At 38.1% G+C, this 25,750-nt stretch overlaps 1 protein-coding gene across 2 annotated transcripts in view; it reads right to left on the reverse strand.

Moving 5' to 3' along the window:
* PRKN (parkin RBR E3 ubiquitin protein ligase) overlaps positions 1 to 25,750 on the reverse strand; it is a 700,377-nt gene that overhangs the window by 310,253 nt on the left and 364,374 nt on the right. For both annotated transcript variants that reach the window (XM_088142815.1, XM_088142813.1), the window contains exon 6: positions 18,693 to 18,808. In XM_088142815.1, coding sequence (XP_087998941.1) covers positions 18,693 to 18,808 — 116 coding nt within the window. The remainder of the gene's footprint in view (positions 1 to 18,692; positions 18,809 to 25,750) is intronic.

A 25,750-nucleotide genomic window follows, 5' to 3' on the forward strand; every position in this document is an offset into this window, starting at 1 on the left:
TTCCTATGACGGTGAGAGACATTTCCGATGAACCACCATGACAAACTGACGTTCCTCTAGAATAGAGGAACACACTGCAGCCGAAAACAGTGCTTGAATATGAGATCTGGGCTGCCAAAATCTCTCTGGAGCAAGGAGAGATTGCAAGATTACCCATATGTACTCTGTACAGCTGTTTTTTTGTGAGCAGACAGCAGGAACTGTGTTTTTTGCAGTTGGCTTGCAGTTGGCTTGCAATGTGAGATTCCATTGTACTTATAGCCACTAATGTTGCCTATATGAGGTTTAAATTCAACTGAGGCTCATCTCTTAATCACTTTGGATTTAATTTGTTTTCCCTTGGCTGTCTTCTTCTTCCTCTTCCTCTTCCTCTTTTTTTTAAGATTGAGAACTTTCAGGCCAGCAAGTTTTATTGAGGTCTTCCAACAGTGTACCCATTGCTGCTATAATTGAGTCGATCCAGCTTGCTGCTGGTCATCCTCTTCTTCTTTTTCCTTCCACCTTTCCCAGTATTACAGACTTCCCCAGAGAGCTAAGTCTTTGCATAATGTAGCCAAAGTATGATAATTTGAGCCTGGTGATTTGTGCCTCAAGTAAGAGCTATGGGTTGTTTTGTTTGACGATCCATTTCTTCGTTTTCTTCCATGGTATTCTCAGGACACTTCTCCAACACCAAAGTTTGAAAGTGTCAGTGTTCTTTCTATCCTGCTTCTTCCAACTTTCACTTCCATAGAGTGTCACAGTGAAAACTATTGCCTGTGCTAATCTGATCTTTGTAGGTAACAGACACATCACAGCATCTGAATATATTTTTCAAGACTTTCACGGCTACTCCACCAAGTGCTAGATTCTTCATAGCAGATTCCTTTACTGTTGGTAGTTGTCCTGAAGGGCAGAAGCTATCCACCACTTCAATATCTTCATTGTCAGATCTGTACCTGTGGTCATTAGTTTGGTCTTCTTTATACTAAATCTTACACCCATTTTTTTCAGTGTGCTCCTTGACTTTCATCACTAGAGCCTGCAGATTATTTGCATTTTCAGATATCACATGGATTATGTGGTTCCCCTAAAATACTATTATGTACCAAGCTTTAATAGGCTACCATAAAATTATAATTTATCCAAAGTTTAAAGAATAAATTTATAAACTGCTTACAGTGTATCAGCCTTTGTCATTATTCTATTACTTAAGATAACACTTATGGAAACAATTTTAAGCTATGAGTTCTATTCTAGATTAAGGTGATAAAAGTTAGGTCAGGACACATATGCTTCATATTATAGATTTACAGTCATGGACATCCACAGGACTGGAGCAAAGGAGGGCAAATGACAAAATATGATACCAATAGAAGAGAATATACTGTATGTAGCTCAGGGCTGAACTGTGGAGTCTTTGGGGTTCTCTGAGTTTGGTTGCTTTCTTGCAAACGTTTTGTTCAGTCCTAGAATGGAGTGGGGTTTGCTTTCTGTTTCTATACAGTGGCTTGCCCTGCCACTGTTGGTGGGGGTGGGTTTTTTTGTTTTTGTTTTTTTCTTTTCTAGTAGTTCCTTGACTAGGGTATTGTTTACTGCTTGATTTTATGTCTGGTGATAATCCTGGTGTTAATCTCTGCTTATCTGGGTGATGATTGCTGGTGAGGAGATGTTCTAGTCTTTTGTCTCCTTTTTATTGTTTCTTTTGAATACAGTGTAGATGTTGTTTAGGTGCCTGTTGATGGCTGCCTTGTCTGAATACCAAGCTTTCAGGAATTCCCTCACATTTTTGGATTTAGCTTGGTCTAAGATGCCAACAGTTTTCCAGTTGAAACTATGGTTAAGTCTGTCCATATGTTGTGAGATTAAGGAGTTTTCATCATGTCTTCTGACTGCTAGTTGGTGTTCATGGATACGCTCTGCTAGCCTTCTGCCTGTCTGTCCTACAAAGTGGTTGTTACAGTCCTTGCACTGTATGTTGTAGATGACCTCTGTTTTTTCTTCTTGAGCTACTGGATCCTTTGGTCTATTTAAGATGTTTTGGAGGGCTTTAGTTGGTTTGTGTGCTACGGAGATGCCATGTGGTTGTAATAGTCTGTTGGTTGTTTCTGAGACATCCTTTTCATAGCTTGTGTTGGTTGTGTTGTAGTAGTTTGGGTGGTCAGGCACTTTTTGATAAAGTTGCGTGGATATCCATTTTGTTGGAAGATGTTGTATAGGTGATCTGTTTCCTTTTTCTGCTGTTCTGGGTTGCTGCAGTGCGTTTGCACTCATTTGAATAATATTCTTACACAGCTCCTCTTGTGGGAGGTTGGGTTGTTACTTTGGTAATGGAGTACTTGGTTAGTGTGGGTTGTTTTCCGATAGACTTGAGTTTCTAATTTGCTGTTGTTTCCTCTGCTGATGAGGATATCCAGGAAGAGTAGCGTGTTGTTGATTTCTTCCTTTCTGGTGAATTGTATTCCTTTGAAGATATTGTTGATAGTTTCATGTGTCTTCTCTGATTGTTCCTTTTTTATTATAACAAAAGTGTCATCTACATACCGGATCCATACTTTTGGTTGTATGTGTGGAAGTGCTATAGTTTCTAGACATTGCATTACAATCTCTGCTATGCCTCCTGAGAGTGGTGAACCCATGGGTGTGCCTCTGATTTGTTGGTATATTTGTCCATCAAACTGAAAATAGGTAGTGAGGCAGAGGTTGATGAGGTCCGTGATTCTGGGTATTTCGATCTGGGTGTATTTGGTTAAGTCGGGTGTGTTGACATGGATTCTTTCGCTAGTTCTGGGTTTATGCATGTAAAGAGTGATGTGACATCAATTGAGACCATAATTTCATCTTCATCTATGTGTACATCTTTGATTTTCTGGAGGCACTGTAGTGAGGAGTTGATTCGCTCCTCTCTGTGAGATGTCCAAGCTTTTCTGTCAGTTCTTTCGCTATGTTGTATGTTGGAGTCCCTGGTAAAGACACAATTGGTCAGAGAGGTAGTGTATGCCGGGCTTGTGTATTTTTGGTCGTCCATAGAAATGTGGGAGAATGGGTCCACTGCTTTTCATCCACCGCTGTTCTTCTTTTGTGATATGGCCTTTCTTGGTTGGACAAAATATGAACTGTGATGTGACATAGGTACCTTATGTACCTGTGTGAAACTTTGCAGCACACATATGAAATGGCAAAGCTTGCATTATGATATTATGACACATTTTGGTGTCATCATGGCTAGCTGCATTTTACAACACAAACCAAGTTTGGTTCCAATCCAGAGAAAATAAATTCAGGATTGTAACTTTGCATAGCAATCCTTATATTTAACAGGAAATACATCTCATAGGCTCTGGTAGAAATTCAGTATAAAAATGGTTAGGCTATTTAGTTCTTTAATTAAGAGTTGTCTGGACCTGGGTATTTTTAAATCCATGTAAATAAATAATTACTATTTCAAAATATTGCAATTAATTGATGCTTTAAACCATTTTTTCTTATAAAATAATGGCAAAGCAAGATACAGTATAAACCAGGATAAAATACCACATGTTCCACTTGAAAATCCAGAAAGGATATAGCTTTTTGTTTATTTAAAGCTATTTCATATTGCATTTGCTTACAATAATTTATGTATACAGTACTTACTATTTTTCTCTACAGACTTCCCATCTGCACAACAATGAAATTGCAAAATATATGGGTGCCATTAGTTTATCCCCCAAGTACTGTGATTTTCATTGCACCAATGTTCATTTACCTCCAGTTTTCTTCAATTTAATTTTCCTTTACCCTCCCTTTCAAAAACCAAAGCAAAAACTCAACTCATTGAAAGAGAAACTACTGAGAGAGGCAAGAGCCATTTTCTCCTCTGTCCACATAAGTGGGGGAAAAAAGGTTCTGTTTTGTTATATTCTATGTCATTTCTGTTAGCACATTATGTTTTTCAGGCCTCCAATCAAATTCTACAGCTATTTTGAATATTTTCCTTTCGAGGGTTAGAACAAAGATAGATTAGAAAACACAAATGTAGTTCAGCCATCACGGTTCTCATTGACAGAAGGCAAAAGTTATTATAAGCTTGACTTTTTGCATACATTCAGGTCATTTTCTTGGCAACAATATGAAAGTGGCATGCTCAGCATTTTGCTTAGTATTTTTCTAGAAAAAGATTTCCTATTGTAAATAGATGCTCAAACATAAACTGAGAGAAAACAAAAAGACTATGTTTGAATGTGCTTGTGTTGGGATAGGGTGAAGGTGGAGCCCAATGATTGTGTGTTTTATGTATTGGGAACTGTTATTTTAGGGCAACAGGAGGTGGGTTTTCTTTTTTTAGGATGTTGGTTTTTATTGTCACTTTATGTTCTTACCACTGTTGCTGTGAGCCACCCAGAGTTAAGGCACATAAGATTGGGAGTCAGATAAGTCTCTAAACAAATAAATAATTTGTAAATAATTTTAAAAAATACAATGTGTAACAGTTTGGTTATAATAAATTCTACTTATGGAATATATGGATTTTTGTTATTCTTTTCAAATACAAATATTTAGGGTTAAAAATATTTTTTTCAAGACTGGTCACAATGATATGTATTCAGGATGAACTCTGTCTACATTGAAAGCTTCATATTGCACAGACTAATTGGATGAAGAAAACAGGAAAAAGTCTTGTGATTTCACTCAACACTGTGAGCATAGAATAGCCTGGGCTTGGCACATGGAATTATTTGAAAAGGTGGAGGGGAACCTACCTGAAATCTAGCTAATTCTGAGCTAGAAGAACTTCTGGGACAGTGTTAGGTATGTGTGCAGAGGATTGCAGCAGTTAGCAGATTTGGCAAAAATTGGGTACCTATTCTTGCAGAGTACAAACTCACTATTGTGTAGAGGCAATAACTTACTGCTGATTATTTTAGCTCTTGCATTGTTTCTAGAAGTGTCTTAGAGCGTAGTATGTTTCATCAAACCAAGTCCTGAGATGACAGATATGATCATGTGAGTGATGCTACCTATTTAACAGTAGAAATGTTGTAATAGGGCGGTGGTTCTCAACTTCAACAACTTTAAGACGTGTGGACCTCAACTCCCAGAATTCCCCAGCCAGCATGGGGAATTCTGGGAGTTGAAGTCCACACATCTTAAAGATGCTGAGGTTGAGAAATACCTGTAATAGAATGACTGGTGTGGGTCTTCCGGGCTGTGTGGCCGTGTTCTGGAAGTTTTGTTTCCTAACATTTCGCCAGCACCTGTGACCGGGATCTTCAGAGTGCAGGAGCACAGACAGGAGCAGTTCTCTCTGTGCAAACAAAACTTCCAGAACACGGCCACACAGCCCAGAAGACCCACATCAGTCATCGTATGGCGGCCGTGAAAGCCTTCGACAATACACTGTAATAGAATGTTGTCTGCCTATATTTTCAGCCTATATATGTATGTGCATATGTATGTGTGAGATTTTCAATACCTAGTCTGAAAGGGTTCAAAGGTATCATCAAAGACAGTTATAGTGTTGGGGTTCTCATCTATTCACTGTGTGAGTCTTGATAGAGTTAAATAATCTATGCTGTCAATCCCACATGAAGATGAACGATCAGCAACTAGGAAGAAATGAAGATAACCACTACTGAAAAAAAGATGAATATTTGCATAAACAAGCTTCTAGTTTATAACTATGGTTTAAGCCAATCTCACAAATATCTGTTATTTCATTACATTGCAACTGACTAGTGCTCGGTTTAAAAGATAGGGAGCTATCTCATTCTAAGCCCATCCATTGGTTATGTTACAAGGTGGAGCTAGGCTGATTTTCAGAGCCTGACAGCACCTAATGAGAAGATATCATCAATAGTAGTGGGACTGAGAGAAGGGATAAGCAGCCTACACTGATAGGCAACAGTTTTCTCAGAATTATGGGCATATCCTACATGCTTCGGTAGTTTTTATTACCATCCATATTTATAAAAGATTTACATTGCAGCATGCGTCACAATTTTTCTTCTGTTCAATCTCAGAATGGCCCAGTGAGATAGGCTGCTAAATTAATCAGAGCAGATACTATTCTCATTTCTGAATTACCAAAAGAGAGTTACCCAAAGAACAATAAGAAAATGACACAGATAGAATGTAATCCCTAGGCTCCACTCGAGTTCTCTATTCATTGGCTTCTAAGACTGCTAAAGGCTTTCACCATTCCTCTATTTAGCATCCATCCAATCAACCCATGACTGGCACTAGATCATTGTTCTGCCATTGTACAGTCAACTGGCTGGCAGTCCTCTAGCAAGGATTGACCAACCCATCACATGAACATCATTCTTGTAAAACAAAGACACTTCAGAAACACGGCACGACAAACTCCTTAAACTAACAGCTCTTTAAAGAGCTTCATAAATTGTTAAAGCATAAAATATTGCAACTGGCATTCGCAGCCACCCCACAATATTGTCTGCAATAACCAGCCTGCTCTTGAACAGAAAAAGGGAAGCTAAATGCCTTAAAATACTCTCAACAGATCAAGAGTTGGTTTAAAAAGCTCCTTCTCCTTCTCTAGATTTACAAAGCTCTTTGGAAAAGCATGGTCAATAGTTAACAAACGTTAATAAGCAATAATTAACTGAAATTCTTACAGCTACAAACACTGTTGGGAAACATTGTCCATTCATACCAGAAGAGATTAAGAGGCAACTCTTGGACCTTTCTGGATGTTGGCTATGTTACCAAACTTTTCATTGCTTTGCTGTTATGCCAACACTTCATTAGTGGTTTGGCTGCAGATGGTAAATTGTCTGGCATTTGGATGAAGGTAGGAATATACAAAACATTCTGACCGCCAACCATTCTAACTTTAAAACTGATAAACCGAGGGGCTTTTTTTTTTTAGATTTATTTCAAGCCTGAAAGAAACTTGGCTGTTCTGAGCAGTTTCAGTTTAAATATTCTGAATATTTCAGGCACTGAGGTCGTGGCTTTGTGTTTTCTGGTTGTGATGTTTCTTTTCAAACTGTTTTCAGTAAAGCCAGTATAGGAGAAGGAATCAGTTATATAGCTGCTGGTTTAGCTGGAGTGAAGGGAGAGTGAGGTATTGAGAAGAGTTAAGTAGTTAAGCACTTGGAGGAGGAGGAGGCGGTGGCGGTGGCGTGTTTGTGCCTGCATGCCAGCCAGCCAGATAAACTTCTGCTAAAGTTTTTAAAAAGCTTGAAGGGTGGGTGGCTTGTTCATTGTGCTCTGCTTTATTTTGCAGGTAGATAATGCAAAGGAGTGTGTCTACATGCCCTACTGTGCTTCCTACACAGAGAACTAATGATGCTGAGGTTGTGTCAGAATCCTCGCAATCAATTAGCCTTGCTAGCTTGCTTGCTTCGTTTCTGCCATTGTAGATAGAGAAGGGGGGCACCATGCCGGGAAGGAGCCATTAGCAGCAGATGGGCTGTTATCGGATTCTCAAGAATGCTCAAGGTCGTACCAACGGGTGACGGAGAAAAGGACTGGAAAAGCTGGCAAGGGGGGGGGGGTACACTTAGAAAGGGGGTAAAAGTAACTTTTTGGTGCGCATGGGCTTAGTCTTAGCAATGCTTTGGACCTGTACACTGCTTCTCAATAAATGAACTTTTCTTTGAATCCATATCGGTTTCACAGAGAGTTTCTTTCGTTCATTGGGAATCGGAGGTGACAGATCGTTACAGGTTGGTTTATTTGTTAAGCTTTGGTATGCACGTGCCCCCTGCATGCCTTTGTGTCCAGTTGATGTTGACCTTCAGAGGGCATTTAAAAATGCAGTGATTCTGTGTTGGTTTGGTTGATTTGTTGAGCTTTGGAATATATGTGTACATTTTGTGAATACTCTTGTGTCTTGGTTTTGGTAATGTCAATATTATTCATGCAGTTACAATGGACCAGCAGTGTCCCCTTTTTTGTAGACAGCAGCTAGCAAAGAGCAAAAAGGAAGAGAAAGCAGGCTTCATTAAAACAAAAACCATGCCAAATTTGTGCCTTCATCTTGCTACGCATGTTGGGTATCAGTGTGTGGGGTTTATTAAAGAAACTAAGAAGACTGCTATCTGAGAAGAAGGCAATGCTTTTTAAATAACAGGTTTTACATCGAACTGCTCAGCATGAACTCCTACCCCACCCTCTCTTATAGGGAGTAGCAATTGGTTCTCAGTTCCCATTATTTCCTATGGCTGAAATACTCAAGCCATTTCAAGGTTGCAGCCTCAAAGCAAAATATCTTTTCTGTTTCATTGCATTCCCTAGCACGAGCGTTTCCTTGAGAGGTTCAGAAGGAGAACAGCACACAAAAGGCAATGTTCCTCCAGGACGGCCAGTGGATGCTGCTAAATACCAACAGTGAAGCACTTCTTCTATATTTAGAAAACCCTGCTGATATTATTGGTTATATCAATAGCCTGCAAAGCTTGACAGTGAAGAAAGTCGCTTAGATATAAGTAGTTATAGTGTATATGAACTTGTAATGGGGGCTTATCAGCAGTTTTAGTCAGTGACATGATCAAAGTAAACAAAGAAAACCCACCATGGTACAGATGTCACTAGGTGAGAGGCCCTACTGGATCTACTGGATGTAGCATGTTACCTCAGCCTATCAGGAAAGGCTGTTTGCCTTGATGGTATTGACCTCAGGTAATGCTAGGCCTTGCCTGCATTGAAACCTCTATTTTGAAGCAACCCCTACTTTGAATGCCTTTGAAATAAACCCCTAATGAAGTTTTATTTGTACTGAGTTTTTAAAATCAACACCTGATATGATAGAAAAAGGAACAAAGTATACTGTATATCCATGTATGGATGTATTTTCATTGCTCATTTCAATAAGATTTTCAAAGACCGCACAGAGAATCATGTTGACTGTATTGGGGTGGGGGCAAGCAAGCCTAACTTCAATTCTAAGTCACTGTTCCCGATCAGCAAATTGACAGCAATCTGTCTTTCATATCTTTACCTGACATTTGCACCATCTGCATGTATTCTCTCACAAAAAGGCCCTGCTCATAATCAGGTTGAAGAAGCTTTGCAGGGATTTGTTTGCCATCACAGTACAGTGCACAAAAATTGACACTGCAGTGCTGGAAATTGAAAGGGTTTCTCCCATAATAGCTGTGAAATGTTACATTCTCCATAAACCTGATCCCTAGTTGTTCGGGCAGCTGTCTTAGAAATAACTTTTTCTGATCACACAAACTTAAATAGGTTTTCTTGATTACCCACAAGATTGCCTGCCAGACAGCTGTAAATCCTCATTCCCATTCAATCAATAGGGTATCTGGCATTGGATATCAGCAAGGTTTCTACATGGCCCAGCTGCTGTAACGGTATATGGGAATGACCTTGGGAGACAGGAGGAATAGCCATAGCCCAGATAATGGTCTGATAAATGAAACCTGAGTCCAAAGGAGGGGTGGGGGTGGTGAAAGTATCCCAGAAGGGACCCTCTCTAGTTTTCAGGAGAGTAAAAGTAAGGGAGGGGAGAGATACTTTCAGACTTGCAAGATTCTGTTACTGTAACCTCACAATTAAGATGGTATTAGTACTCATAGTTGGTGCTTCTTGTCTGGACTATAAGCAGCCCAACTAGATCTCTGACTATATTCTCAGCTGCAAATTTCAGGTGTGGCTTAATGATTTCTAGGCCTTTCCACCAAAAAGGCATTGATTTTCTAAAAAAGTCCACAGAATGTCCTTCCAAAGAGTGTGCCATACCTGACAGGGGTCCCTCAAAAGCCTACAAGATTAGTACCAGCTTGAGCCCTGTAGTAAATTGTGAAACCTTGAGAGCTTCTTGATCACAATCTTCTTCAATTTGTTTGTGGCTGAAAATGAAGCTTAACAACCACCTTCCTGTGATAAAAATTGATTTTTTGTTTGGGTCACTTCTCATTTCTACAGGGATGGTATCGATGTAAAATTTGTTCACCAGGACATAACAGGACTTGTCATAAGTTACTGTGTTGAAATTGTTGTCTTGCCCTCACACAGGCGCAGAGTAACAGCACACAGAAGTTCCAAACTACCTGATTTTCTACAGTGTCTGTATAAACATATTCGTTGAGGTCTCCAGGAATACCTGCAAACAGGCCTAATACATGTCCAAGTTCATCACTACCTAGAATGCCATGTGTTTCAGTTCCTTTAATAGTAATTTTTTGAACCATCAGATCGTACTGTAAGGCTACCTAGGGCCATCCTTGGCATCTAAATAAAGTTGTTCATGTTTTCCAACAGCTCTTGGATGCTGGAATTGCATCCTCTTCTCGAAGAAAAAAATCCACCTCTTTCTTTCACCAGCAATTTCAAAATGTGCATCTTAAGCTAATGTGTTCCAACGGTGTGGATATTGTATTTCTACTAATTCTACCTCACATTACCCAGAAAGATCCAGAACCTTTAATAACCGAATAGTAAAATTGGAACTTTTGTTTTGGGGAAAAGCTGCCACTAACACCATCCCCACTGAGGTGAGATTGGCTCCAACCCTATTGGCCCTCTGGAAAACTCTCAAAATGTAGTTTTTCCAGGAGGTCTGTGGATCCCTTGGATAAGGGAGCCCATGAGATGGCTGTATTATGTGTGAGTCTTTGAAACACTCTCCTGTGGTCTTATTTATATTTATGTTTAATTCTTTTTAATGGTTATTTATGATGTGTTTTTATTACTTGTTTTGCTGTATGTCATCCAGAGTCATGCTCGTGAGATGGGAAGCTGTATAAATTTGATGAATAAACAGATTATCTCGGATCATGATATTCAGCAGAAACATTAATACTGGGAGTTGGGACCACTTGGAGGGTTTCCAGCAATTTGGGGGAGCATCTCCATTTTTCTTTTTTAAAATCTGCAGTGGGAGCACTTTCCCACTCACTCTTGGCTTTGCTTTTTGCTTCGTCCCTGCAACCTGATAGAGCTCCTCCTTTGCTTGTGCAGGCAGACTAGGAGCCCTGTTTCTTCTCACGCTGAGCTTTACCTGTGCAAACCTGCAGTGGGCAATTGTAGTAACACAATGTTTCCCGTGCTATTTTAGATTAAAATGTCATTATTAAATAAATGCATATTTATTTCTTGTACCACTGTAAGCCCAATGAAAACATTTGTTTTATTAATGAGTGTCATGCAAATCAATGTATCATTTGGCAGCCATGGTACATCAGAGTTGGAGAAGCCCTGCTCTAGGAAGCCAGAAATAATTGCAATAATTTAAAGAGAAATGCAGCATGGTACATCTCTGAAAGACATTGGGGCTTGGTTGGATTTCGTGCTGCCTTCATTTTTTTCCCCTTTGCCCCTATTAAGCATAAGGCTATGCAGGTAGTCCTCACTTAATGACCACAATTGGGACCGGCAACTCCATTGCTAAGCAATGTTGTCTTTAAGTGAGACATCATGTGACCGTGACTTGCAATTTTGCTGCTGGCTTCTCCATTGATTCTGCTTGTTGGAAGCTAGCTGTGAAGCACCTGAAACTTGATCACATGACTGCGGGATGCTGTAATGGTTGTAAATGCCCACCAGTTGTGAAACGGTTGAATCTTGATCACTTGACCATGGGGATGCTGCAACGGTCGTAAGTGTGGGGACTAGCTGCAAAGCTACTTTTTCAGCGCTGTCGTAATTTCATATGTTCACTAAACAGAGCAGTCATTAAGTGAAGACAATCTGCACATTAAAATATAAACATTTCTTCAATACTTCAGTTGTATTCTTTTGGATAGCTTCACTGTCCAAGGCAACAACACTAACAGACACTTGTGCTGCATTTGATCCATTGCTACACTGTTCCAGTTGCGATCAACATTTTTTTGTATTTGGTCTCTCCATCTCAGGGGGTGTGGTGGGAGATGATCTGGTAACTGTATAAAGTTACAGAGACACCAGAATCTGTCTTTTGGGCCCATTTCTTGCTAGGTATGTGCATAACGTGCCCTGCCTATTTGTAAGGGAAATATAGGTGGAAAACATCACATAAACATTAGGATAAAACCAATGCTTGTTTTATAACTTAGTTTATTTTACTTCGTGGGATTTTAATCGACTACTGTACAGATCAGTGGTTAGTAACTACTTCAACTTAGTTTATCTGGAGTATTACTGGCTAGGTTCATGCAACACATTAAACCATAATGGTTTAGCTGGCTTTGCTTAGGTGTACTGGGTGAACACACTCAGTGTAGTTTGTAAATGATGAATATACAGTTTAGCATGTTGTGTGAACACTTCCAGTTGTGCCTTATGCAGTAAACCTCTCTTAAAGAAAAAAGGCTTACTGTTTTATGCATACCCAGCTATCGTATACAGGCTGTCCGATCCCATATTTAGTTATTTATTATATGTATATACTGCCAAGTCCATACAGGCTTCCTCGTGGTGGCAAGAGCCTATCCTCCTGTTAGAGTGAGATAGGAATTTCCAAGTGAATTACTGAAAAGGTGCTGGCAACCTTAAAATGGCCAGTGCCTGTGCTACACTGAGCCAGCTCTATATTTTTGTCCTACCAGTTGGGTGGCATTTCAGACCAAATGGTCAGAGCAAGCTATTGAGATGATTCGGCATCGTATGGCTCAAAGATAAATGATAAAAAAGACAAATGACAGTCTTATAATTCTCAGATATCAGTGAAGTGACAAAAATCTCATTATTCTTTTCAAAGCCGACTTATCTTTTAACTTATTGGAAAGGCTTACTTTCTACAACTAACTACTGTCAGCAGACAGTCAAGGCAGCATCTAAGAAATAATTTAATAGTCTACATTGTGTTGTGCCTAAATTGGAAAAAGAATAACACCTATTTATCTTCAAAATTCATATACCTTTTTGGAAATCCCCTTTTCTTTTCCCCATAAACAAACTGTCTCTTCCTAGGTTTATCAATAACCCTCTTATTTCAAACAATAAAAATACTTTTATTTGACATATTTTTAATCTTGTAAAATGTAAGCCAGGTGAAGCTACTATAAATATTTATAGAGGGCTTTCAAGCAGTTTATGAGATAGGAGTCATGTCACCCTAACATCTTTTTTGCATCAATAGCAAACGAAAATTGGGGAAAGAGTACCAAAAAACATATTAAATCCTGGAAGCCAACAACTGGTGTTAATTTTCCAATTTGGGCAACTTTGGAATATACACATATAGGACCTTTGGTTGGATGGATAATATCAGGATCTAAATAAAACAGAACTCTAGTATCTCTGGAAACAATTATGTTAGAAAGTTATGGAATGTCATGTCTAATAAAAAAAAAGATTCAATCCTTTTTCCCATGCTAAATTGACTTTATGGGGAAATCCAACATTAAAAACTGGGAAAAAGATGGTGATATGGAACAATTGGATGGAAGCAGGGATATTGACTTTGAACCACCTGACAGATGATGAAAATGAATTTTTAACTTATGCTGCGTTAAGAGATAAATACCATCTATCAGAGGTAACTCAATGGCAATAATGACAATTACAACATTTGTTAATAGCATTGTTTGGACCAGCAGCATTTTCAGCTTCTGAGACACCTGAGATACTAGAACAACTTGTTAAGCCCTTTAAAACTAAAACCAAAACCCAACTATTAGTTTTTATAGATATTTGTTATCAATAAATCAATTTGATATGCAGATCTTAAGACATGAGTAGAATAAAGAATTAGAGGTTCCTATATTGCCTAGACAATAGGAGAGTGTCTTAACTTCTATAGCAAGAATGTCAATGGACCTTAAACTATGATTTATACAACAAAAAATAATATTTAGAATTTATTGGACTCTATTATGTTTGTATAGAAAAGGATTGTCTAAGACAGCATTATGTTGGAGATGTAATAAGGACAATGCTTCTTTAAAACACATGTTTTTACAATGCCCTATACTTATTAAATTTTGGGAGAAAGTAGTGGACCATATAAATGTGACTGTGTGACAAAAGCTAAAATTTTCAGAGGGCAATATTCTCTTGAAATACCTACCTAGTACATGGAACTTGACAACTGGACAACACAAATAGATTCTCTATGCCCTTACTATGGCCAAAAAACTGATATTGCAACATTGGAAAGATAAATGTACGGCCCCATTTATTCAATGGATTGAAGACCTGATTGTACTTGCTACTTACGAGCGGATTGCCTATAGGCACAGACTTTGTATGGACAAGTATAATGAAAATGGGACTCATTTATACAAAATACAGTAAGTTAAAAAAAAATGATAGTCATAAAATGTATTAGAAATAAATACATACTTGAATAATATTTGCTTTAGTTAACTATATATAGAATTATAATTGTTTACTGTTACGACATAATCATACCGGTTTTTTTCATCATACTTCTTTCACTTTTTTGTAAAGCACTTTTTATGTTTTTTTCTCTTTGACAATGTATGTATCTCCATTATTATCATTGTGTTTTGCTCTTGTTCTTTTTTCTTTTGTTATTAATTAAAAAGCAATAAAATATAAATTAAAAAAAGAGTGCCAAAAATATGACACTAAAAAGCTCCTTGATGGAAACATAACAAATGTTTGGGAAAAAGAATGGAAAAGAACGTACATGTTGGAAATGGCCATGATAATTATATCATACTTCCATTTTCATTGATTTTCATGAGTAACAACAAGAAGGGGGGAAATGCCTGTTTCAACATATTCACCATTTTCTCAAATTGTCACAGTGCTATTTCTCATGAGTGCAATGTCACAAGCATTCCTAAACTACCTATGTCAAATGCCACAGCTGGCTGGATGAAATGGCAATTGTGGGCAAAGGCAGTTTAGGACAGGAGGGCAATGAAAAAAAAAGTTGTTGAATATTATGACCAATCAGAACATGTAGAGAAGAAAACCACAGTATGAAATGAGAGGGAAAAATTGTCGCCTCTCCAGTAATTTGTTGTGCTGCATTTTATGAGCTAGTTTGGAGGTGAATATTGCAACTAAGGAACAGTTAACATCATCTCACTTTTTAAATGGATCTCTTGAGTGCCTACATGGGAAAATGTTACAGAGAGTTTTATTATCCATGTAATTTTATTCCTGACAAATTTATGAACTTCATTAGACAGAAATCTAGGATCTTCCATCCACATTTTTATAGGAACAATTACAACTAGGTATTATTTCTCCATGAACTGTTTTCAGGTATTGTTTTAAAACACAGTGATGTGTACTTTGCTCCCACCTCTTTCGTTTCAATCACATCTCTCCAGGTCGATGAGGACAGTTTGAAATGAAGATTTACCTGTGCTTCACCAAGAGTGTTCTACTGCTCCATCAACTGGGAATATTGATAGTGATAAAGATAAAGTGCCTTTGAGTTGAGCTTGACTCTTGGTGACCCCAGGAACACATCCACATGGTTTTCCTGGCAACAGTACAGAAGTATTGCAAACCACTTATGAATACCACTTGTTTCCAGTGAAATGGAGCATTTTATAAAGAGAGCTCTGGAACAACTATGGGATCACCATTGTCATTGGTCTTTGTGGAAGACTTCGAGAAGGCACTTTTATAATCCAGTCATCTACCGTCATCTAAGGGTTGGCTCATATATATTGATGATACTTTCATTGTTTGGCAGTACGGAAAGGAAGAACTTGTGAAATTTCTCTATGACTTAAACAAATGACACAAGGCCACAAAATTCACCGTGCAAGTTGACAACAAGGCCAGTTTCCCATTCTTTGATGTTTTAGTGAATTGAGATAACAATGGACATCTAAACTATGAAGTATATAGAAAGAAGACCCATGCAGACTGCTACTTCAATATCACATCACTTCATTACCCTCAACAAAAAACATCAGGTTGATAAAGTGAGTGATACAACTAATAAATTAAAAAAATTAACATATGCACAATTCCCTTCTAAGTAATAGATATAGTATTACAAATGTAACTAGAGCAAGAAAAGTATCAGAGTGATCAAAGAAATATTGCGAACAATATGCAGACTGTCTATACATTCAGATGTGAATGATAGAATGAGAAAAACACTTTACAAAGAAATTAAAGTAATGTTTAGGTCAGCAGACTAGGTAAATAATTGTTGCCCTCTAATAAGGATAAACTCCCAAGAACCAATAAGGAAATATATAAAATAAATAGTGTGGGAACAAATAAAAAATTATTAGGGAGGCAATAGAGATTTACAAATATCCAAATAATTTAAATTGGGAAAAAGCTCTCAACTGTCATCTACATGGTAGATAGCAATTATTCTGGGGTATATAAGGACATGATAGCTGTTTCCAAGTTCAGGTCCAGATCTACTCTGAAGTTGCTAGTAGCATGGCCAATGAAATGTCAGCACATATTCACTACCTCACATGGCATTGCCCAGAATTAATTTCACCAATAAATAATAGCCATGAAAACTGTCTTTCTATGAATATAGAAGGAGCTTGCCACTGCCTTTTTCTGGAATGCTTTTGACTTCTCTCCCTAAAATGGGATATATTTAGCTCTCTCCAGGCAAGAGGTAATTATAATGTTCACAAATGTTGCACAGAAAATGTATTTTTTGAGCCTAACCACACCGCAATCTGTTGGCACTCTCTGGAGAGTAAATCTGGCTTGGCCGTCCTATGTGTAATTTTTAATCTGTGGGCCTGAAAGGCAGAGGAGGTACTGAGGAGTCATCCTCCCAATACCAAGGTTTTCCTCCCCATAGGAAAACAAATGGTGGAAGAGAAGCTACATGGATGTGTGTGCTTCCTTCCCTGAGGGGAAAAATCACCCTTTTAATGTAGAGCAAGTGGTGTTCTTGGCTCTTTGCAAGCAGATGTGGTTGTATCAATGCCTGAGATAACTGAAGCTGAAGCTCCAAATCAGGCATGCCGTTTTCCCCTGTGTGATAGCTATTATTCATATGTGTGCTAAAAATGAACCTGTTCGCTATGGAGATATTCTCAATTTGATTTCAGTTGTAAATCACATGTATAAGTTGGTATTATTAGTAATCATGGATGGCTTTTATATCAACATTATTTCCTGTAGATTTATCTCAGTCGAGCCACATAAGTAGACAGACTGACTTGAACTGAAAAGCAAGGTAGAATGGTTTTATAAATATATTTAAAGCTCATAAGATACTGCAGATAGTGGAATGAGGCTGAAAGTTAACAGATGCCTAGGACTACATCAGTAAGATAGTCACTTATATACTTTAAAAAACAAAACATTACACACATATGCATATGCAAAGAATGAGACAACATTGCATAACCCGCGCTTGCTAATGCAAATGTTGAACAATTCAAATAGAATTGCTATAATTTAAATGTGGAAATATAATCAGTTTCTTCACTGTGACCAAGTGACTTCTATGTGCTGCTCAGGTGTCAAATGCTGATGAGTAATTTTAAGATTCTTGGAGTTCTTTATCTTGAAATCAAACTTGGACTTCAAACAGCAACATAATCAAATAAAGAAATGTGTTTTTTTTATAAAGGGCTATGCAAAATAGTAAAGGTGGACAGCTTATCACATGGAGATTTGGTAAATTTGTTAAGATTTGAACCAATGATTTTAGTTATTTATGTAACTTGTTTATTTGCTTATACTGTAGGCTGCTCCACAACCAACTCTGAGTGGCATATAACTCCCCAAGTCCATAATTTGGGTTTAAAACAATATATAACATTCAAAATTAAAACCAAAAACATTCAGTAAATACACATACAATTATGTGTAGCAAGACATTCTAAGAAAGACCATTCAAATGACCACTCATCCAAAAGGACAGTCCGAATAGCCTGGCCTCCAAGGTTTGATAGACAAGCTTAGCTCTCATGGACTTTTTGAAGATTGGGAGAGAGGGGGGATACTATAAGAGAAGGGAGCAGCAACTGAAAAGTCATGTTTCCATGGCTTTGTAGTTGACAGTCTCTGTTTGAGGACATAAGTAAAGAGTCTGCCGTACTGCATCTTATTGGATGGGTAGATGTTACAGGGAGAAGGTGGTCCCACAGATATCCAGCCATTACTAGGCTCACAGCTCAGTGGCCATGGCAGTTCAGAACATCTCCTCTCTCAATGCAACAAATCACAATCCACTCAAAATTCAAATGACACTTCCTTTATACATAACATCTTGTATCAAAACATGTGCTCAAAAGGTAGGAAAAAATGGGCAAATAGTGTAAACAATTCAGAAATATAGAGCTTATTCTAATAGGAATTCTGATTTATTGCTGCTAAACCCGTCAGGGTGCATAAGACAAGAATAATTCTGGACTTACTGCTGTCATGCAATCCTTATGTCTGAACATCAAAGCAAGCTATACGCATTTCTGTTTTGCTCATTCACTCTTACAAGCAAGAAGAGCGAAAAAGCTGTGTTAAATAGCAGGATAATTCACACTAAGAAAGAGCAAGGCAATAACTGTAGCAAATCATTACATGCAAACAGGCGACGTGGAAAATACAAAAAGAGCTATTTTCTTCCTGAAGCCTTTTAGTCACCAAAATAATTCCACATATACACTATACTGGCACATACGCTAAACAGCTGAAAAAGCGATGTGAAACAGTTTGTTCATTCAGTTTTAGAAGCAACTTTGTAATGTTTATTATGAAAACTAAGGAGTTCATTTGGGGGAATCTAACATCCATTTCAGCAGAATGATAAAGTAAAACATGCTACAGAAGGAAAAGAAGACGAGGCACAAAATCTGGGTCCTGGATTGCCAAGACTACCATCAGCATTCTTCAAGCTGACTTACCTAACATCTGTACAGGTTATACACGAGATGTACCGACTATTTGTTGTAATGAGGTTCAGTGGCACAGATGTCTCACTGTCAGAGGTTGGGTGTGCTCCACATTTAAAGTAGAATTCCTGCAATATTGAAGAAGAGATAAAAGGAGGATTACATACCTGCACTTCATGTCCTCTCTTTATCTAAGTCTAAGTGAAGTTTGAGGGAGTAGATAAATCATTGATGTCAGTAGAAAAGAAGGATACTTATTAAGAGTAGTTTAGAAAGAACACCTCACAGTATTTTTGTACAAAATGTATACATAGGTTTTTGGATATCAGCTGAGGGGAAGAAATGCATCTACACTTCCATTTGTTCTGTACAATTATCTTTTCTTCATTAAAGGAGAAAAATGAATAGACACAGACAGAAACAGGTTCTTGGAACTTCCATATTGCACACAGGAAGCATCTGCCTGGAGTGGGGTATCTGTTAACATCCCGGTGTTCCTCAATCACAATATGGCAAAGAGAACAAAGTCAGAACCACACCTGGGTATATCCAAATCTACTGTACATTAGATAATGTTAGTCTGCAAACCTGTTGGCATTGCCAAAGGCCATGTTGGCTGGGAATCCTGCAAACTGCACCTTAACATAACTAGAGAACATCAGGCTCAGGAACATCTAGACCTTCTAGTTGAAGGCCTCTGAAGTCACTAAGAAGCTGGAAACCAAACCAAATATATTATACATTGCTCATGAAACATAATATGTAATCATTAAAATAGACATCTTTAAATTGCTGCTCTTTAACTATGTGTTGAACTGCTTAAAAAACAAACAAACACCAGCAGCAAGAGCTTATATGCAAACATAGATTGAAACACTGCATGCCAACAGGAAGAGATTTGTATGGCAGTTTTGTAATGACTGTAGCCAAGTGGGTGGAGAGAAAAAAAACATTTTTCCCCAAGACATGTTCTGAAATTCCCAAAGAAGCAATGCAACAGAAGAAAACTAACTCTGTTGAAAAGTATAACACTAGAGAGCTAAATTCAGAGTACAAAACAATCTACAGTGTTGTAAACCAACAGCTTTGACTACCTCTGGGTCTGACAAATTGTGAACCGAGAACATAAATAGTCCAGCAACAGCGGATAAGTACAAAACACATTGCATGGTGTGTTGCATTTAATAAGGAATATAATTTTCTTGATGAAAGGATTCAATTTTATTTTCTGAGTATACATTTTATAGTCCCTGTTTTGCTGGCTTATTCAAATAATGTATAATTAGTGAAGTACAGATGCAGCTGCAAGGCAAAATTAAATCCTATTAGTTTGAACCAGGTATTTTCAAAAGTTGTCAAACCTTTCAAGAGAAAGGACCTTTTTCAGTAGAACACTGGCTGGTTGTCGTTCTTGACAATCAGCTGATGCTCAAAATGCTAAGTGCATTAATGGTTATTGCAAGCCGTGGATGGGCCCGCACATTCAGATTAGGTCCACCCACAGCCTTCAGCAGGATAATTCTCTGCAAGCAGAATGGGATCAAATTTGGTACAGTGAAAGAAGCTGGCAAATGAAAGTTTTAATTGGAAAATGGGTCAGATCTAGCTAGAGGCTGTAGAGAAAAATATCCCAAAAACATTCGCCCCATGCATCCCCCTGGGAGAGGCAGCTGGGTAGTAATTCAATGGCTCCATCCTGAAACCCCCTCCTGGTCATGTGACCCAGAGCAATGTACCTAGTTCCTGTGCTTCCTAGCATAAGCTTATGCACAAACACCCAGAGACACAGCATGGGGGAAAACTACACACATAAAGATACAACACATTTCTTGGTTACCCAGAAGAAGAAAGTACAGATGCTTCCATAAAGCCACTGACAGTAAAGAGGTTGGGCAGAATTTCAAGAACAATGTTTTGCATACTTTCCGTACCTTGCTAAAATATTAATGGTATTAGGCTCTTTATTTACCTCTGTTCTCAAATAAAATTGCTGCATTAAAGAACATATTCAATGCTTAGATTATTTTAAAGGGCCTTTATTTACTTATTTCCAGTATTTCAGTACCACCAGAATTATACATCTCTAGGAAGCTCACAGATCAAATCATTAAAACAATAAAAACCATAAACATAACTCTCATAAAATATCAGTAAAATTGTGCCATTCAGATAAGAAGTAAAGGGTAGATACTAGTCTTCAAAATTCTGTCAAAAAAGCCATGTTTTAACCACTCACCAAAGGGTGATTAAAATAGGAGCTAGCCAGATTTGGGGGGAAGCATATTCTAAAGGGTTGAGGTACCAGTGGTTAGAGGTTCTTGCTCCCTTCATTTTCTGAACTGAAGGAACCTGGAACATCTGCTGTTGAGCAAAATGGACGGACTGGCCAGGGTCAACTTATAAGCTATCAAATTCATCCCTTGTCTCTCTCTAAATACCCACTATTAAGTATTTCAGTTTGAAGACTTAACATGAAACTATGGAAGTCTAATTCTTTGAAAACTGAATTTAGCAAACATTTAATTCCATATTTGAGAAAATTTGCACAGGAGATCTTTAGAATTCAGGATGGCTCCAAATCTTGTACCATGTGCAAGCATATTGGGGTTCTCTCAACTTTAAGTAGTGAACAGTCCCTGGTATGACCGTACAAGAGTTTTGAGGATAGTGTACATGTGCACACTCATGCAACACAGTTATCTCCCCATGCATGTGTTCTTTTCACCCAAACTCTTTATCTTCTACATTTCCTAAATGTTTCCTGAAACAAATGTGTAGAGAATGAGAATACCTTCTGTACTTCTGTGCAAGTTTCTGGAAAATTCAATCCTGATAGGATTCCCTGTTCATGCTAATTCAGACATCATGCCGAGCCATTATGTGGTTTATTTGTTGGGTTAGCATGAGGTGTGAGTCCTCCCATAACATTCCAACTTAACTTCTGGGCACACAATGTATCACTGTGGTTTGTTAAAAAATCATGTTTCCAAACCTCCTGGCTTTTGTTTTGTCCAGGTTTGGGTTTATTGCAGGAAGCAGTGGTTGACCTTCAGCAATTATGTAAAGCTTGGGTCTGTCCTCAGAAATAAGCATATTATTCATATACAGTACATTAACACTGGCAATGGTGATCTTGTTTTGATTACAGATCTTGTGATTATCTGAATGATGTCTGCACCTTCAATCCTGTTAGATAAGCAGGCTGCCAGGCTTCCTTTATTATATATTTCCAAGACAGATATACTGCCACCATTTCTACGATTGATAGAAATTACTGAACAACAGCCTGAACACATAACAATCAAGGCCTAAAGGATGCACTTCTAGGAAAGATCACGTTGTCTTTTCTGTGTATTGCTACTTATTATCAACACAGCAGAAGAATTTGAAAACACATTTGTCACATTTCAAATCCTGTCCTTTAAGAAATATAAAGGCTTTCATTAACTGAACATAAATTGACAACTTTGTTATTTAGAACAATAATTTTGGCTCTGAATTGGATAATCAGTGTAAGCTCCCCACCTCATGCGTTTTCAAGTCTACTGAGTTGACATTGATCTTATTTTAAAAGAAGCCAGAGAAAACTTCAAATAGAATCCAAGATTGATACAATCCTAGAAAATAAGGTATTCTCTCCAGTGTTTTCTTCTTGGTCATAATTGTCCTGTGGAGGGCAGTTATAGAGCACCAGCGAATGTTATGTATTTATTTACAAGGCTTAGAGGCCACTCCAGTCTGTCACATACAACACCCTAATTTGTAATAGGGATTAAAATCATACGTATGATCAGGAAAAAAACAGTAACGATAAACCACCAGCTGGTTTCATCCAGTCAAACACCTCTTATAAACAAATTAAAAAACATTCATCTGAAAGCAGGGTTACACATAAAACACTAACAATAACTAAAGAATCAAATCTCAGAACTGAGAGACACTTATAACAGACCAGCCTCCCTGGCTTGATAGAACACCCAGGTTTTCATTGGATTTCTAAAAGCCAGAAGGAAAGGGGGCCATACCCCAAGTTCAGAAGGATCCCGAGAATTGCAAACTGATAGTTGATCATTGTCTAATATATCTGGGTTGAGTGATAGCTTCTTGAGCAGGGGAGCACCACCACCTCTTTCAAAGAAATGGTGCTTCCTCTGTCAAGGATGCATTTACCACCATTCTGACTCAGCTCCTCATCACATCCCTGGAGGTTTTCACCAGTCAGGAGTCCAGACTATCACCAAAGGCTGGGCTGATACTGCAGAGGACCCTGTCCATACCTCAGGGCTTACAAGCTAAGTAAGGCCTCAAGTCATCTCCTCTGGATCTGCCCAGCTGATGTTAAACTCCAAGCGAATCCAAATGACTTTGTCCTGCAGATGCTTAGAAAATACCTTACAGCTGCTCCTTAGATGTCCTTTTTGCCCGTCCTTACCCAGTAAAAAAAATGTATCACTTACAGAAGGGCTACTGGGAGGCAATCTGTGGATGCAGTAAGAGCAGAGAAGTATTGACATTTCACTACTCTTATTCCCTCTGGGTAGGTCTGGATTATGGTCCAATATGCTTTAATGGGGAATGGGAGCTGGGTATTGTGTTGTACAGGCAAATATAGAAAAAGGGAAGTCATTATGCTTCTGGGACAGGCAAGAAGCAAAGCAAATCAGAATAAACTTTCTGTCTAAGAAACTGGAAGGAATAGCAACCACATACGTTAACACTGAACTGAGAAGATTTGGGCTCCCACTATGCAATTCTACAGGTGGAAAAATGCCTGGAGGCAGTAGCATAAAAACAAAACATATCACCTTTGACTGCTACTTTTTTCACCTCTTTTCACCTTTAATGCAGCAGCAAAAATGTTCTCCAACTTTCCAAGCAGAAGGGAGCACTGGCAGCTGTTTGATTTCAGGAGCCTTGCCTCCTCTTTCTGACTGCTTGCCATTTCGGAGTTAGGCACACTCCTAATCCTTACAGTTTTCCTTCATTCTAAACATGATAGACTGTTAGGCACCTGCTATGTAGCATGTATGACCACTGGTCCACATACCTACTGTGGTTTACACTGACCAAAGGCAGTTTTTCAAGGATTCAGACAAAAGTCTTTCCTAGAACTGCCTGGAGATGCTAGGACTTGAACCTGGGACCTTTTACATGCAAAATATATACACTGTCACTGTGCTGTGGATCCACCTCTTCCAGAGCATCCATCCATCAGCATCTCAAACACACCCCTGTCCAAACAAACATACCTTAAAACATCTAAAGGATTCAGAGTGTCTGAAGGAGAATGCGCGCACACACACACACACACATTTGCAAGAAACCATCAAGATAATTGATTCAAAGGGAGAAGATACTCACTAAATAAATGGACGTTTAGTCACTTACTTTCACAGCAATTAACCGGAGTTTCAGCAAGGATAAGGGTTTAATGTTCAAGAACATTTGCACATGAACTTACACAGCAGCTGGCTGTGATGGCCTGCTGATGCTGACTTTGCAGATGTGGAATCTCACTTTTACCTTTTAATCAAGAGGGGAAATTTTGAGGAAAATGCTGCTGTGTTTATGATATAAGCAAGTGTTACAAATCCAATCATTGGAATGTCAACATTGTTATTCATTTGTGTGGGGTTTGTCATTATTCCCAACAGTAAATGTTTTGCAGTTATACCAAATATGTGTTTTAACATCTCCAACAATTTGTTCAGGGGTGATAGTCCATCTTTGTTACTCTTGCTTCAGCATAAAAGCACTGGAAATGGGTTTTTATAAAGGCTTTATTCTATTACTATATTTCCAAAATAAATTGTTCCTTTTCCTCCTTCCATATGTATTTCAGTTAATGTTGCATCTGTAAATGATTATCCCATTTCTCTTGGATGTATAATCCAGAGATACTGATTCATTAAATGTATCAAAGATTTTTGAAAGAAGGCATTTAAATGATATTAATGAGAACAGCTGTTCAAAATTAGTTACCTTCTGATTCATATTGTCATCCTTCTGCAGTTTGAAAATAAGATTCCCAATCTGTAAATATTGGGGATTGGAAGAATATGGGCCAAGATAGTGTGGTCATGCTCTGCATTATTTGACTGACCTGCAAAATCGTCATCCTGCTAACTGTATTAAAAAATTGGAAAATTTCAAATGGATTGGTTTGTTTGCCTTTTGGGGAGGTGGGGGAGGGACCAAATCTGAAATCAGTCACACATTTGTTAGAAATATACTGTTTTAAATAAAGTGAAAGCTATATGCATAGGATGGAATGCATGACTTCAAATCCCTTAACGAAGTTGCACACCTGTAATAGAAGAATACAATATACTTACAGAAATGTGCTTAGCTTTTAATAAAATATATAAATATGAAGATTCAATTTATAAAAAGTAGGTTTTGATTCTGAGGACTTAGGCATGAAGTAATACCCAGATTTTTGTTTGTTTCCTGCAAAGCTCTTCTTCATAACAGGTGTGACAAGGTATCACATTTCTAGTGCTTCATTTGCAATCAAACTATCTTTCTGTCTGTCTGTCTATTCACCCACCCATTTTTCCATCTATCCTATCTGGTCTCTCTTCAGAAGGCTGAATGCATTTATTAAATTATTAGCAGAAACAAAAATATTTTTGTAAGCACCAACAGATATGTACTTTCTGTTTCCATGTAAAGTTCTTTGATTTTTGTTTTTAACCAGCAGTGTTACTATAAATGCCTGACTACTACATACAGGACTGACATTCTCCTAGTAAATTAATCTCATGTCAGATTTGCTTGCTGATTAAGACGCCAGCTAGCAAATCTGAAACAACTTACTGTAAGGACATTCCAGTTGATGTGGCCTCTACATAGACTGTTACCAGCAGGCTTAATTAAAATGAGAGTCTTTTTTCATGTGGCACTAGATAATATTTTTATTACTGAATGGAAATCTTCTGTATCCAAGCTGGATTCAAAATATGGTATGTGAACACATATAATTTTCAAATTAATTTGAATCTGATTGTTTTTATTTCCTAGCCAGTTCCAAAGCTCTGTCCCACTATGTCCCCAACATGGCCATTAGA

Source organism: Python bivittatus, unplaced genomic scaffold, assembly GCF_059951505.1.
Source record: "Python bivittatus isolate LINGU-HERP-01145 unplaced genomic scaffold, Pbiv_v1 ctg000020_np1212, whole genome shotgun sequence".
NCBI classification, from domain to species: domain Eukaryota; kingdom Metazoa; phylum Chordata; class Lepidosauria; order Squamata; family Pythonidae; genus Python; species Python bivittatus.